The sequence below is a fragment of the Nerophis ophidion genome, linkage group LG23 (assembly GCF_033978795.1).
Source record: "Nerophis ophidion isolate RoL-2023_Sa linkage group LG23, RoL_Noph_v1.0, whole genome shotgun sequence".
NCBI classification, from domain to species: Eukaryota; Metazoa; Chordata; class Actinopteri; order Syngnathiformes; family Syngnathidae; genus Nerophis; species Nerophis ophidion.
In genome coordinates this window covers 4,331,073-4,345,878 of record NC_084633.1, presented here as the reverse complement: position 1 = coordinate 4,345,878, position 14,806 = coordinate 4,331,073, and the positions used below count along the sequence as shown (strand labels likewise).

The following is a 14,806-nucleotide window of genomic DNA, read 5'->3' as shown; positions in this document are numbered from 1 at the left end:
GCTCCAAAACCTGTATGGACCATTCAGCATTAATGGTGCTTTCACAGATATGTAAGTTACCCATGACTTGGGATCTAATACACCCCCATACCATCACAGATGCTGGCTTTTGAACTTTGTTCCGGAGGACACCACGTCCACAATTTCCAAATATAATTTGAAATGTGGACTCGTCAGACCACAGAACACTTTTCCACTTTGCATCAGTCCATCTTAGATGAGCTCGGGCCCAGCGAAGCCAGCGGCGTTCCTTGGTGTTGTTGCTAAATGGGTTTTGTTTTGCATAGCAGAGTTTTAACTTGCAGTTACAGATGTAGCAACCAGCTGTAGTTACTGAGAGTGGTTTTATGAAGTGTTCCTGAGCCCATGTGGTGATATCCTTTACACACTGATGTCGGTTTTTGATGCAGTACCGCCTGAGGGATCAAAAGTCCGTAATATCATCGCTTACGTTCAGTGATTTGTCGAGAATCTCTGAACCTTTTGATGATTTTACGGACCGTAGATGGTAAAATCCTTAAATTCCTTGCAATAGCTCATTGATAAATGTTGTTCTAAAACTGTTTGACAATTTGCTTACAAATTGGTGACTCTCGCCCCATCCTTGTTTGGGAATTACTTAGCATTTCATGGAAGCTGCTTTTATACCCAATCATGGCACCCACCTGTACCTAATTAGCCTGCACACCTGTGGGATGTTCCAAATAAGTGTTTGATGAGCATTTCTCAACTTTATCAGTATTTATTGCCACCTTTCCCAACTTCTTTGTCACGTGTTGCTGGCATCAAATTCTAAAGATAATGATTTTTTGCAAAAGAAAATATATGTTTATCAGTTTGAACATCAAATATGTTGTCTTTGTAGCATATTCAATGGAATATTGGTTGAAAATGATTTGCAAATCATTGTATTCCGTTTATATTTACATCTAACACAATTTCCCAAATCATATGGCAACGGGGTTTGTATATACAACCTCAAAGGAGGTGTTTGGATGTTTTTTTAAAAGCTTTATAGGCTGAATTGATCGCATTTATCTATTATTTAGTATACAAAAAAACCAAAACATCCATTGTCATGTCTCTCATTATGATTGTGAATGATAGGCGAAAATCCCCAAAAAAGTGCAGTTCCCCTTTAAGTGTAGCTGTGTGATGTAGACAGTTGATGAGCATTTCTCAGTTCGTAAAGCGGCCATGCCAGCAACTTGAGGGTTCCAGGTTCGATCCCCGCTTCCGCCATCCTAGTCCCTGCCGTTGTGTCCTTGGGCAAGACACTTTACCCACCTGCCCCAAGCGCCACCCACACTGGTTTAAATGGAACTTCGATATTGGGTTTCACAATGTAAAGCGCTTTGAGTCACTACAGAAAAAGTGCTATATAAATATAATTCACTTCACTTCACAGTTGCATCTGGGTCGACATATCATATTCCCTTTCGAGCTTGCTATGACAAATCTGACTTTAGCACCGATTGAAAAAAATATATAAACTGCTCAAGTCTTTTGTCCATTTATTCTGCGTAGACACAAATTAATATCTCATTGAAGGGCGAGACATAACCCTATTTAGAAGAACTTTATTGGGGAAAAAACCGATGCAAGGCCATACAGGACCTCTAAGCCCTGGTTAACATGGAAACCGCCATTAAGGAGACTTGTTTGGAATAGTAAGCCTGAGAAAGCCTCTAGCTTTGGGTACAGTTTACTATAATATAGCAGTCACTTCTACCAATGAGCTTGGGTAATATACTCAAGGTGTGTAATGGCAAAGTACAGATAGATGCACGTTTGTTCATAACTTAGATTTTTAATAAATCTAATGGAAAATGGTCAGTTATAATATTCCCACCTATATCACCTTTGATCATGGAAATCAGGTTTTTTTTACCCTTTTGACCTTCGGCCCAACCTTTTCACAACAGAAGGGACGAGGCCCACATAAATATTAACACTGAATTAATAATCTTATTGCTGATTTTAACCGTATTCCATATACTCACTAAATATATTTAACCTACTAACAGTTTAACAGAATAAACATTTTCAAATGATATGAAAGCAGGGCCCTGTGATGAGGTGGCTACTTGTCCATGGTGTACACCGCCTTCTGCCCGAATGCAGCTGGGATAGACTCCAGCACCCCCCGCGACCCCGAAGGAAATAAGCGGTAGAAAATGGATGGATGGATGAAAGCATGTGTAAATCACAAAGATAATTTCAAGGTCTTGGTCAGGCTGGTTACAAAATCATTTACTAATCAAACATACTACAAAATTGACTCATTAAAAACTGATGAAAAATAAATGTTCATACAATTACGCAGTGCTAAAATAGATGTACTAGCTAAATGAAGTGAAGTGAAGTGAATTATATTTATATAGCGCTTTTCTCTAGTGACTCAAAGCGCTTTACATAGTGAAGCCCAATATTTAATTACATTTAAACCAGTGTGGGTGGCACTGGGAGCACGTGGGTAAAGTGTCTTGCCCAAGGACACAACGGCAGTGACTAGGATGGCGGAAGCGGGAATCGAACCTGCAACCCTCAAGTTGCTGGCACGGCCACTCTACCAACCGAGCTATACCGCCCCTCTAAAATTATTTAAATAATATATATGTTAACAAAACTGTCGATAAATTTGAATTGCTTGTCGTTATTTTTGTACATAAGAACTTTTAATTCAATTCAATTTCATTTGAAACATTTTTAAACTTCTTTAAGACTTTAACTCTCAACTTTTCTTTGTTTATTTGAAATCGTCATTACTGCCACGAGTGGTGGAAAAGTGTATTTTGCCGCTGTGGCCCATATGGACCACAGCTGAGATAGATATTTTTTGGCGGCGTGGGCCCAATGGTTAAAAGACACTGATGCAAATGATCAAGAATGATGAGTGAAAACATGATGATTACAAAACTGACCACAAACACTTTACTCTTACCTCACTAGTTCATCCGCGCATGTTGCAGCGATGGCCTCCTCCGCCTGCCTCTCGTAATATTTGTAGAGGATGTTCTCTGGTAGGACCTTCTCCAGTTCAGCCACTGGGTACGAGCACGTACAGCCTGACTCCATGCAGCTCAGCTGGGACTGCCGAATGTACACACAAAAGTAATTAAGAGAGTTAGTCAAATGCTGTCATCAAATCTCGAATAAGAGTAGACTTTTTGCTTTTGTAGAAAAAGTACGATTTGCAGGAACAAGGGTGTATATGAAATAGTAGTTATCACCTCAGCTAATAAGATTGGGATTTATTAAGATTGGAATTTATTTTCGTTGTGTTTTTGTGCAACTTTCTTGGCCAGTTTTTTGAATCCTGTTTAATTCTTCTGTCTCGTCACAACCAGTGTGGGACGCTGATTGCTACACCTGCCCCCAGTTATTAGTATTTACCTGTGCTTTTGGCTATTAAATGATCATTTTACCTGCACAACGTCCAGTCTCTGCATCCTGGGCTTACGCCTACAGCAAACATGCGCCACCATGACGACTTTGCTTCTCAGGAAAATACATACAGTAAACTGGCCACTACACATGTACAAATACAGTGTGTATGCATTGTTCAGTAAAGATGGAGAACAGGGCTACAAGCTGAAACTGTTAATGCGGTACTTTAGATAATAAACAACTTTTACAGTTACTTAATTATTAATAATAATTAACACTATTCTAATTGTTACTGTTGCACTTTCCTAAAAAGAAAAGCCACACACATAAACTACATTCATGTGTAAATACTTACACGCTTACAAATATACATCACATAAAAAATTGTTTTCTTTCCTTTTTCTTATAATCGACTTATCTAATTTATGTATTGTTACATTAGGGTTGATAGTAACGGCGATACAAGTGTTAAATATTATAAGTCTTTGTTGATATTACTATTAACATTATTGTTATACAGTGTGATAATGATCATTGTCAATACAGTATTATGACTCTTATTGTAACTGATATGATTTTATAAATACATACACCCTATTTGTAGATATTGTATCTGCTGATGTCGCTCTATTGTTGTTCTGTTTTTTTTGTATCTCTCTCTGTCTTGTCCCATTCTTATCCCCACAATTCACCTCTTTGTCTTCTTTTTTCTATCCCCTCTTGAGCCGGTCTAATTGCATCAAACACTAGATATGCCATGTATTAAAGTTAAACACAACTAATGCAACAAAAGGAAGTATGCCACATTTCTTTTGCAAAGTTAATCTGTACAGCAGATAAAATCATCTATATAAATATATATATATATATATATATATATATATATATATATATATTATACTTAAATCTTTTAACCAAGTTTAAAAAAACAAAAAACAAACGTATCTTATTTAAAAACATTTAATGTGTATATGAAAGCAACACAAGCATTATAAACAAAGTAATATGGCAGAATATAAATAATAACATAAAAAAATACAATTAATGTGAAAATTGTGCTAGGTGGCACCTGATGGCCATAAGACGTTACTGCACTTTTGTCCATACAGATAAGAATAAGTGTTCATATATGAGGTTTAGTCTTCCACATAGGAGTACACAATTATGGGCAAAATATGAATTACGATTACTGTATTTTGATCAATATTGAAATCACGATTATCAATCAGGATTATTTATTATGTTTGGTAAAACAGTGTTGGGGTGTGATTGGGACACCATGTAATTTGTAATGTCCAATAAAAAAGCTATACATAAACATTATCCATCTATTTAAAGACAAATATTTGTGTTTTAGTCCATTAATAGTATCAAAGTGTCAGCTTTTTCTCAGTACATGATACCCCTCTTTTTTTACATTTTTATAGAGAGGGATATTTTTTTAAGTTACGTACATACATGCTGCATACATATATGCTGTATCGGGACAGATCCATTGAGAGTTTGAGCAGAAATCTCTCCTATAGGAATTAACTATACACTATAGAACCTTAACAAAACGCTATGTCACATGAATGGTTATTAGAGTACTAACTTTGGGAAATGAAAAAAAGACTAGTAATGTAAAAGCATGGTGTTTACTTTTTGATATCAATATAAACCAAAAAGAAGTTTAGCTAATGATAATAAAGTCTAGTAAACAAGATTTTTTTAATCTCTGACAAAACCTCGTAGTGGTTCAGTGCAACAGTTTCGCCAACAAAATTAAACAAGAGTGATACCTCACACATCTAATACACAATTTTTGTGCCTCACTGACAACTCAGCGTGCGTTAAATTCAATGAGGACAAAACATTGTAGCAAGTATTTATGGTATTGGAACAATTGCAAAGTTAGCAGCTAAAAAAAGGACGCGTGAGCATGCCAGTAAGCACACTAAATACTTTATAAACAAGTTGTGGCAACATTCCCGACACATCGCCTGCTGCATGGTAGTAACTCAGTCCTAGCAGCTGTAGGAAGGACGCTAGTTGCACTTTCAAAATGAAACTGCAACATCAAATATTTTTCTCCTTCAACAGCAGTGCGCTCTTAAATGCACACCGAGATTCTACGAAAGTATAAGAGAGTTGTTAAATGAAGTGAAACAAAACGATCGGTTTACTTGGAGGCAACATTTTCAAAGCAAAGTCTGTGTAGTCGCTGTCATTTTTCTCAAACCTAATGGCTTTAGTACGCATGCACACCTATCGTCGTTTAATAGGAGCGGTTCAGTCTGTTTTGAAAGTGAATGTTTTGAAAGTGACATTAGGCGACAGGGCTGCAACAGCCCAGGAAATGTTCGATAATCCCAGCCGGTGAGCTAGTCGGTGTGGCTCAAGCCGCCTCAAAACCAGCGGCTGTTTCTCTTCTTTGCTGCCACAGGCTATGAAAGTGATTTATTTACCAAAGACTGCTTATTAAAAGTTAATACCGCCGACAATCACCCTAATTTTTTTGTAGAAGATTTTGATTAAAATTTGATTAATTGGTCAGCCCTTACTAGCAGTGTCCAAAGTGCGGTCCAGGGATGATTTCTGGCCTGCAGCAAGTTTTTTCTATTGACTGGCGGCTTATTCTAAATTCAAATGTATAATTAATGAGCTATAGTATTAGGTACTGCACCAATTTGCTTTGCCACCTATAAGACAAAGCTTGTACAGCATGTAATACAGTATATTGACCAACTGGTTTTAGCATCTTTGGTGCATAAAGTGGTCACCTACACCTTTCATTTTTTTTCTCTGTTATATATATATATATATATATATATTTAATTTAAAAAGCATCCATCAATAAAGCTAAGTTTTGCAACTCTTTTGGTATATGCTAAATGGTAAATAAATGTTACTTGTAAATCGCTTTTCTACCTTCAAGATACTCAACATGGTTTGACTCTATTTCAATATTTACCTGTTAATGACGCAGCATCAGAAGCAACTGGGGGTTCAGTATCTTGCTCAAGGATACTTTGACATGGTCACAGGCAATTTTCCCTCTAATATGTCATGTGTGTGAGCAAAGGCACAAACTCCCTGCGCATTCAGTGGAGCACGTGAGCAACGTCAAACGTGCACACTGGCCGCACCAGCATAACGCCTGTCACAAACCTGACATCATAACAATTTAAATGTTTTATTATACTAATAAAATGACAGCAGTCATTTTCATGAGATTATTTTCTGATACAAGAGACTTAGCCCTCTTGCAATGAAAATAACAAAAAAAAAGTTTTTCATGAGCTATGTGCTAGTATCGTATGTCTGGCTGGGTGTCCTGCCTTGAAAAGAAATGCTACTCCTTTCAGAGATCACATTTAGTTACTGTAACTTTCTATAAAATATATCTTTCGTTTAGCATTTATGAAATCTAGTTACAGCATTTCATGAATAATATCCTATGATTAACATTCTTAATAAATGGCAGTAAAATAAGCACACATCTGAGTCATTGTGTTCCAACCTGACATTTACACATTGTGTGGTGTTGGAGTTGTCTGACGTTTTGTGTGGCCATAAACACAGCACTGGTTAAGTGCCATTAGTGCTTCGTTTCGGTGCAGGTGAGACAGAGCGAGCTGCTTCTGTTGATATGACAGATGACTAAGAGTTTGTTTAAGTCTGGGTTGTATGGCCGAAAAAGACCAGTTTTTCTAGATAATTTTTCCTAATCTTTTGGTGTGCTTACAAACAGGTTTGCTCAATAAAGTGATTGATGGCGTCTCGACCGACGATAATTGAACTGTGTTGACAAACATAATTTTATCCGTTAGGGACACTCTTGTTGTCACTTGTCACTCACAGAGTTGCATTGCAAAATCATACAGAATCAATTGTGTTTATTTTGTTTAGAGTTCAGATGGGATTTTTGATTTTCTGTGCGGGATAAATTTGCTGTGTCCAGATGACGCGTAAGCAGTGCGCAATTACGCACCTTAAAGGGAACGTTGGTCACAGGGGGACTGGGGATAGAACCTGCAACCTTCACATTAGGAGACAACCACTGTACCAACTGAAACATCATGGGCTCGCCTAACTTTTCATTTATATATTCAAGACATAACTGCTGCTAATTCATTGAGTGTCATTACTTCGCACGGCTACTTTCAAACATAAAAACGACAATATGCCATACCTTTCCGGTACCAAACACCGCCTCCTGAGCGTATTTGACGAGGCACTCTTGACAGAAAAGGTGACCGTCTGAACATTGCGTCATTTTCTCAAAGGCAAATTCCCCGTAGCAGCAGCCGCACTCAATCAGCTGCCCATCCTGAATAAAAACAGGAATAATACTATTCATTAACTGCCATAAAAAGGTATGATTATTGAGATGAGCTCATATCAAATTATGAAAAATAATGCGGAATGTTTTCTAGACAGTGAAATAATTACTTTCTTGTATTCATCTTCATTGACTTGCAGCGCTAGAAGGAAATCTTCATGCTGGAAAAGAGAATAGAGTCATTTCACTGCTTGAATCTCCTAACTTGGAAAGAAATAAGAGTGGGTGAAGGAATAATGTACCTCAGCCCATTCCTTGGCCTTCTGCTGAAAGAATGTAACCTCCTTTTTTAAAGAATCGTCCAGATTACTGTACGTCCTGCAATAGCGGCGGTCATTCTCCAAGAAGTACATCCTCTTGTCGAATTTCACCTCACCTGCAGCACAGAAAGAGATGATACATTCAGGTTATTTTCTTAAACGCAGTGTTTGCTTTACAGGCAACACAAATAGAAACATCCAATGCATTACCTTGAAAGAGCTCTTTGTTCTAAGTAGCTAACACTTTGTGAGTGGAGAGGCGAGCAAGTGTACATACAAATTGTTCTTTTAATCTTTCCTTACCGTGTTCAAAATGAAAATCGATGAAGCAGCGCTCAGAGGATGCTCTGCTTCGTCGTCTCTTTCCTGAGGGGTCCCCTGAATCTTGCCACTTCTTCACTGCTTCAAATAAGGCCTGGGGACAGGTTAAGCAAGACATTGAAAAAGCACTTGATTGCATTTATTTTGCTTTAGAATATCTAAAAGAATGTACGTACAACAGTTCAACAAAAAACATTTCAATGTGTGTGGTATCGCTCATCTTCAAACCGTGTTAGATGTGTGATTAAAGATTTGCCAGAGGATATACATTTTCGGATTGTAATCAATTTCGTAAATAAAAAACATGGAAACTAAAAACGTTTTCTAAATATACATATGTTTCCACACAATAACTATTTTTCTCCATTCAGTGTTTTAAAAATACTACACTGTAGAAAAAATATTGCGTGAAAATCAAAGTCGCTGCTAAACATTGACAAATTTGTATTATGCGTTTTTTTTTAAATAGTTATGTGAACACTAAATTGGCCTTAGTGTGTGAATGTGAGTGTTGTGTCTGTCTGTGTTGGCCCTGCAGTGAGATAGCGACTTGTCCAGGGTGTACTCCGCCTTCCGCCCGAATGCAGCTGAGATAGGCTCCAGCACCCCTTGCGATCCCAAAAGGGACAAGTGGTAGGAAATGGATGGACGGATGTAAACGTACAGGCTTTAAATTCATTAAAGAAATCCTTATGGAGTATATTGGGTGGGGACTTCTTCCTTCTTTCAGATAAATGTTTGCTTTATTTTTGGTCATAACTTTGGCTGTGTTACTCTGGTTTTTGTCCTAATAGGTTTTTTTTTCATGTCCAATAATAATATTTTTATTTCAAATTATTTTAAACATCAACGATACACTGGTAAATAATTGGTAAAACACATTAATTCATACCAACAATAAATACATCATTCCTCAAAGATACGAACAATGGCAATAAAGTGCACATGTATATCTCAGACAGATCTGTTGTACAGTCTTATGGCCGAAGGAACAAAAGATTGCGTAAAACTTTCCGTTTCCCAGTGTAATGAGAGGATCCTGTTACCACGGTTACTCCTCTGAGCAGCCATCGTGTCATGCAAAAGATGTCTGGGGTTACTCAGGATGCCCTGCACGAGGGCCCTTATCCTTCTCTCAAGCAAAGCTCCCAATCCTGCACGAGGGCCCTTTTCCTTCTCTCAAGCAAAGCTCCTAGAGTCCACATATTCCCCATCACAGAAACATATTTCCTGATCAGCCTGTCCAAGCAGACTTGAGAAGAAAATGGCACTAGCTACTACAGACTGATATAACATGTGTAACATCAAAGTTACACAAAGGGCTAAGATTTAAAAAATCATGACATGTTTGCTGTCTTTATTTAAGATTGAAGCTGACTGAAATATTTCAGCAAAAACTAGTACAAAATATAAATCCAAAAATGTTGTATAGGTCTTTTTCATCCTCGCTTTACTTAACTATTAAATTATGTATGCTCCAGAGAGTTAACAATATCCAAAATATACATACTGTAATATCTGAGATGTGCACTTCAGACTAGTTTAAAAAGATTTCATGATTTGATTTTGAAAGGCTGACATTTTTTGTCATTTGCACCTTGAGTATAATTTGTTTTGTATATGACAATGTAGATAAAATAAATATGAACATCTAAGATCTTTCATAGCCTAATAATAACAATAGTAGACATATTGTCCTTGAAATGAATTTAAGGAAATGATTAGATTTTTTTAAACCTTTTTTATGTACACTTACTGGCTTTTAAAGGGTTGAATACCAAAAATATGATATTCACCTAAAAAAACAAATATTGTAGACGACTGCACTCTAATCAACAAAAAAAATCAGCGTTAACTTCCCGATCCTTAAATTTGTCTTAATCTGAAATGAACTGAAATCAACGCAACTTTTGCACAACATTCTTCGAGTGGACTTCAGTACCTTTCGTGTGATTGCATAGTGTCCCTTCAGGACATTAAGGGCATATTTAATGTCCTGGCAGCTGATCATCCGGAAATCAGCCATGAGCAAGTCTGCTGCCTGCATCATTGTGGCTGAAACCACAGGACCCAGGTTGGTGTAATCAAACAGGTCGTCCGTTACCTGAAAAGACATTTAAAAATGTTAGGGTGTGACTTTGCATGCAATTTTAGATTGTAAGATGGGCTGTTGCTGTTCTCTATATGCTTGTAGGGTGTTACTTCTGTGTCGGTGTCTCCAGACTCCAGTAGGATGCTTGTGGGCGCTACTGCAGCCGCTGCAGCCTCTGTCTTTGGGTACTCTGGGCTCTCCAACAGCAGGTTACATACACTACAAATATAGCAAAGGAAAAGTACACACAGACATCTATAGTTAGCTGCATTGATGGGCATAGTGTACTAGTATTAAGAACCAATAAAAAGGACATATGATGAATTTTGTCTTTTCTGACTTTAAAATGTTGTCTCCCTCTGCTTCAGGCTATGGGAAAACGCGTAATAAAAGGTAGGATAAAGTAACTGACGTGCAACATGCCGTGACATAAATGCAGCTTTTTATGCTGAGTCTGAATCGATTGCTTTTTATTGTGACTGAGTTAATTTGTATGTTTCTAAAGTCTATTTTCGACCGTGTCTAAAAAAAAAAATAGCAGCGACGACTTCAAGACGTATTATTTAAACAAGCGTATCTTTTCAAAATATAAATTATGATACGTTTGGAAATGATGCGGCCTGGATTCATTTGCAATCTGGGAATGTCTCCATATTTGAACATCTTGCAAACAAAAAATACAGGTTATGAACGTAGCAGTGAAGCAAAATTTACACCAAAGCATCTTCAATACATATTACCTAGACCACTAGGAAGTATATTAAAATCATCATAGGTCCTTTTTAAACGGCGTTTATGATAACAAAGCGAAAATCAGACAAAAAAAAGATGCTTCTCACGCATTCAAGTCTTTCAAATTATTTGTTTGGATTAATTCTGCTACATAGGCTTCTTGGATGTCTGGGAAGAGATCCAACTTGAGAAAGAAAGGAAAAAAACAATAAATAGAAGTACAGCACAATGACAAAACAAAAAGGTGCAACATTACTACTTACGACACCAGTGATGAGAGTTCTGGCGAGGGGCTGCGTCTCTCGTGGCACAGAGGGACCGGGTCTTGGATCTTCTATTGTGGGAATGTCAACGGGAATAATAGGGACCGCAACCAAGCCAGGGGCCGGATTGATCTTTTCTGGGTTGGAAGGGGCTGGAAGAGCAGGAGGGTTCAAGTTTATGTCGGCATTTGATGCGCCACTTTGTGGTTGGGAATTGGAACCGGCCTTCCCGGCTGCCTGGCTTCCTATCATTATCCGGTGACCTGCCTCTGGAGGTCCCAGCCTTTCTGGGGCAGCGGCTATCAGAACTGCAGAGTGAGTTACCATCTGAGGGCCCTGAACGGGCTGGACTACAGCCTGGGCCGGGGCTTGGGCGAGGGGTATGGGTTCAATCTGAACAAGATTGCCCTGCATAGGATGTACATAGGGCTGTGTCGTGACTCTGGGCGTGCTCTGCTGCTGAGTCGGCGCAATCAAAGCGGACGCTTTGATGACGGGTTTTTGTGTAAGGATGACAATGTCCATATTCCTTACCTGTACAGGCTGTGGTACTAACGCTGCATTGCCCCTTGGCTGAGGCTTTGCAGAAGTGCTAGGTTTAGGCTTCTGTGCAGATGAAGTACTTGCCTGAGGATTGTCTTGCGTGCTGGTGAAAGCCTTGTCTTGATTTACTGTGGAAGAGCAAGGCAGTGTCTTTGCAAGCGCATGTGTCGAGGTGCTTGGCTGGGGCTCAACTAGTGAATGTCCCGCAGAGCCAGCCAGTGCAGGTCCGGAAGTGCAAGGCTCAACTTGTGCTTGTGTATGTCTTTTGATTTTGACAGCTGGTGGGGAGGTGGATTGATCTTCATTCTTTACCTTTACACCATCTTTTTGCTGCTCTGAGTTCTTGGCAAGGTTTGGATTAGTTACTTCCTCCATCTTGACTGCCATTAAGAAAGTAGTATCTCTGGAGGTAGAGGGGAGCGAGTCTGGGTCTCCCTTCGGTCCTCCAGACGCTGCACTGTGTTGACCAGCAACTTGAAAGTTTTTTAAGCCCCTGTTCCACTTTGCTGCTGGACGTATTACATGTCGGCGTGCAGGTGCGAGTGGCCGTATGACAAGTCGGCGTGCAGGAGATCGTTGCTACAAGGTACATAAGAGATCCTGTCATCTATGTTGCGTTTAAAACATTTGAAGTTTTTATTTTCTTTAATCTATGATGTCACACTGCATATGTAAGCAGATTCTATTTCCCTGTGCTGAGAATGTGAGACGGATAATGATACAGAGATTGGTTAAATCCTGGCTGAATAAACATTATTAATAAACGTCTATAAGTCAGTAAAAACGGTACAAGTTAAAAGACAACTTTATACCTGCGCCCAGCTGAAGAATACAAAGAATATACAGTCAAATAACATCACTTTGGTTCTTTTTAGTTTACCTTTTTCTTCATTAAGGCCCAGTCCCAATAGGACCCCTCACCCAACGTTTTAGCCCTATCCCTACATTTTGCGCGTTCCTCTGAAGGTAGTGGTGTCCCAATGACTCTTTGCGTGTAGCGGTAGTGGGTATAATAAGGAGTAGGAGGTATGAATGTAGCCCTTCAGAGTGAGGCATTTCAGATGCTGACTTGCTCATGTAGGTCATTAGAAAAATGCACAATTTCTGCACAAGGTATGTAATATTTTACATGTTAGTTTGGAACCTTGGTTTGTAATGTTAGCCAGCTCACCACGCTAGCTAACGTTAGGCTAAAATACTAAATAATAATACTTGAATACTAAAACTGTGAAGCTTGCGAATGTGAAAACATTAATGTTACATAACTACAACATTTTCACAAGAGGCAACAGTCATAGATGGCGGCTTCTTCTCAGTGTAGTTCTTTGATTATATATCACCCAAAGCATTATGCGATCTCAGCTGTTAACTCTATTGTTAGGCATTGTGTAAATGTTGAACACAGCCTTTTTAAGTGAGCATAATAAAGAGCGGGTCCTTCTTCATGACTAGGAAGAATATATGCTGATTATCAGAGCGCCCCCAAAGTAGGAGAAGATGCAAAAATAATCATTAAGCATGCGCACTGTGATTTATGAAGACTTAAACTGTTCTGCGGGCTCTATATTGCCTCTATATTTAGCACGTCAGAAATCTGACAGTTACACACAAATAGCTGTGAGAAAAGACGCAATTCGACTGCAAAGACAGGCGATGGAGAGAAAATCTTTTGTGTGTGATCATATTTGGACTGTCATAAATGAATGATGGACATATCGTCTATTCAGTAAAATCATTGTATTATTGTATAGCTGCTGGATGACAAAGGGGAATTGCACTTTGGAATTTTGCCTATCATTCACAATCACTAAGAAAGACACGACGACGGATGGATTTTTTTTAAGGCATTCTTAGTGACTTAGGTGTTAATTTAGGTACAAGTTCCGACATACACTAATACTCGATTTCGAACGCTCTTCTAGGACCTCCTGTGCATACAATTTATAGTCTGTTTCTTACCTCCAGTATGCTGACATCGTCTTCCGCAACATCGTCTGGCACTAAAACAGGACTGCAAGTTACCAAAGGCACAGCCTCCTCTTCATCAGAATCATCAGAAATGGTGATGAGCTCCCTCTGGCGGCTGCTGGTGCCTTCACAACACATCCATATGCGTTCAAATTAAGAATGTTCCGATCAGGGTTTCATGCAGCCGATTCTGATACCGGTCATCCACAAATCACGTGTATTAACTGTAAAGTTTTCAATGGATTATTTGGATTTACTGAGGAGCCCGATCCATTTTGCTTTACAAATGCTGCACATGCACAATAGAATAGAATAGAATGTACTTTATTGATTCCTGGGGATCAAACACAACATCCGGTTGTGCTGCTAGAGTTTTACAACTACAAGTCATAACTGTTTTGGGTCATAACTTTTTTTTTTTTTTTTTAAATAAACAACTTTAGATTACGAAAATCATTTTCAAAAAAATTGAGCACCTAAATTATTAGCATGAAATGCAGGTCTATTTAATTACACCAACATATCACCCGTAGTCAAAAATGTAATAAAAAGGGCAGCTTCAAATTTGAAAAATTAACAATGTTGATTGATAAAAGTTACTGACGCATTATTAAGTGTAGTTGTGGATTATCAATAGGTACTTCAGCAAACCGTTGTTTTAATAAACAAACAAAAAAATTCCTATATTTTGGAAAAACTACCGTCAGGAAGTTGCTGAGATTTAGTGAGTGCGCAGCTGGGGTAGTTCAGTAAATCCGGCGATGCAAATCACTAGCTTGCGTCGCTATTCGCCAGCTACTGAATGTAATAATATTATTTATTCCTGATTTTATTCTAGGAATGTAACGGTATCCAAAATCTCATGATATAATATTATCAGGATAGTAAGGCCATGGTACAATATTATCATGGT

At 38.4% G+C, this 14,806-nt stretch overlaps 1 protein-coding gene across 2 annotated transcripts in view; it reads right to left on the bottom strand.

Annotated features, from left to right (window-relative positions):
- The window catches only part of rnf216 (ring finger protein 216), a 38,725-nt gene that overhangs the window by 15,200 nt on the left and 8,719 nt on the right, over positions 1-14,806 (bottom strand). For both annotated transcript variants that reach the window (XM_061885140.1, XM_061885141.1), the window contains exons 3-12: positions 13,885-14,018; positions 11,383-12,504; positions 11,227-11,303; positions 10,498-10,606; positions 10,238-10,399; positions 8,278-8,389; positions 7,957-8,090; positions 7,825-7,875; positions 7,565-7,702; positions 2,945-3,093 (exon numbers count right to left, since the gene is read on the bottom strand). In XM_061885140.1, the coding sequence (XP_061741124.1) occupies positions 2,945-3,093; positions 7,565-7,702; positions 7,825-7,875; positions 7,957-8,090; positions 8,278-8,389; positions 10,238-10,399; positions 10,498-10,606; positions 11,227-11,303; positions 11,383-12,504; positions 13,885-14,018 (2,188 nt within the window). The remainder of the gene's footprint in view (positions 1-2,944; positions 3,094-7,564; positions 7,703-7,824; positions 7,876-7,956; positions 8,091-8,277; positions 8,390-10,237; positions 10,400-10,497; positions 10,607-11,226; positions 11,304-11,382; positions 12,505-13,884; positions 14,019-14,806) is intronic.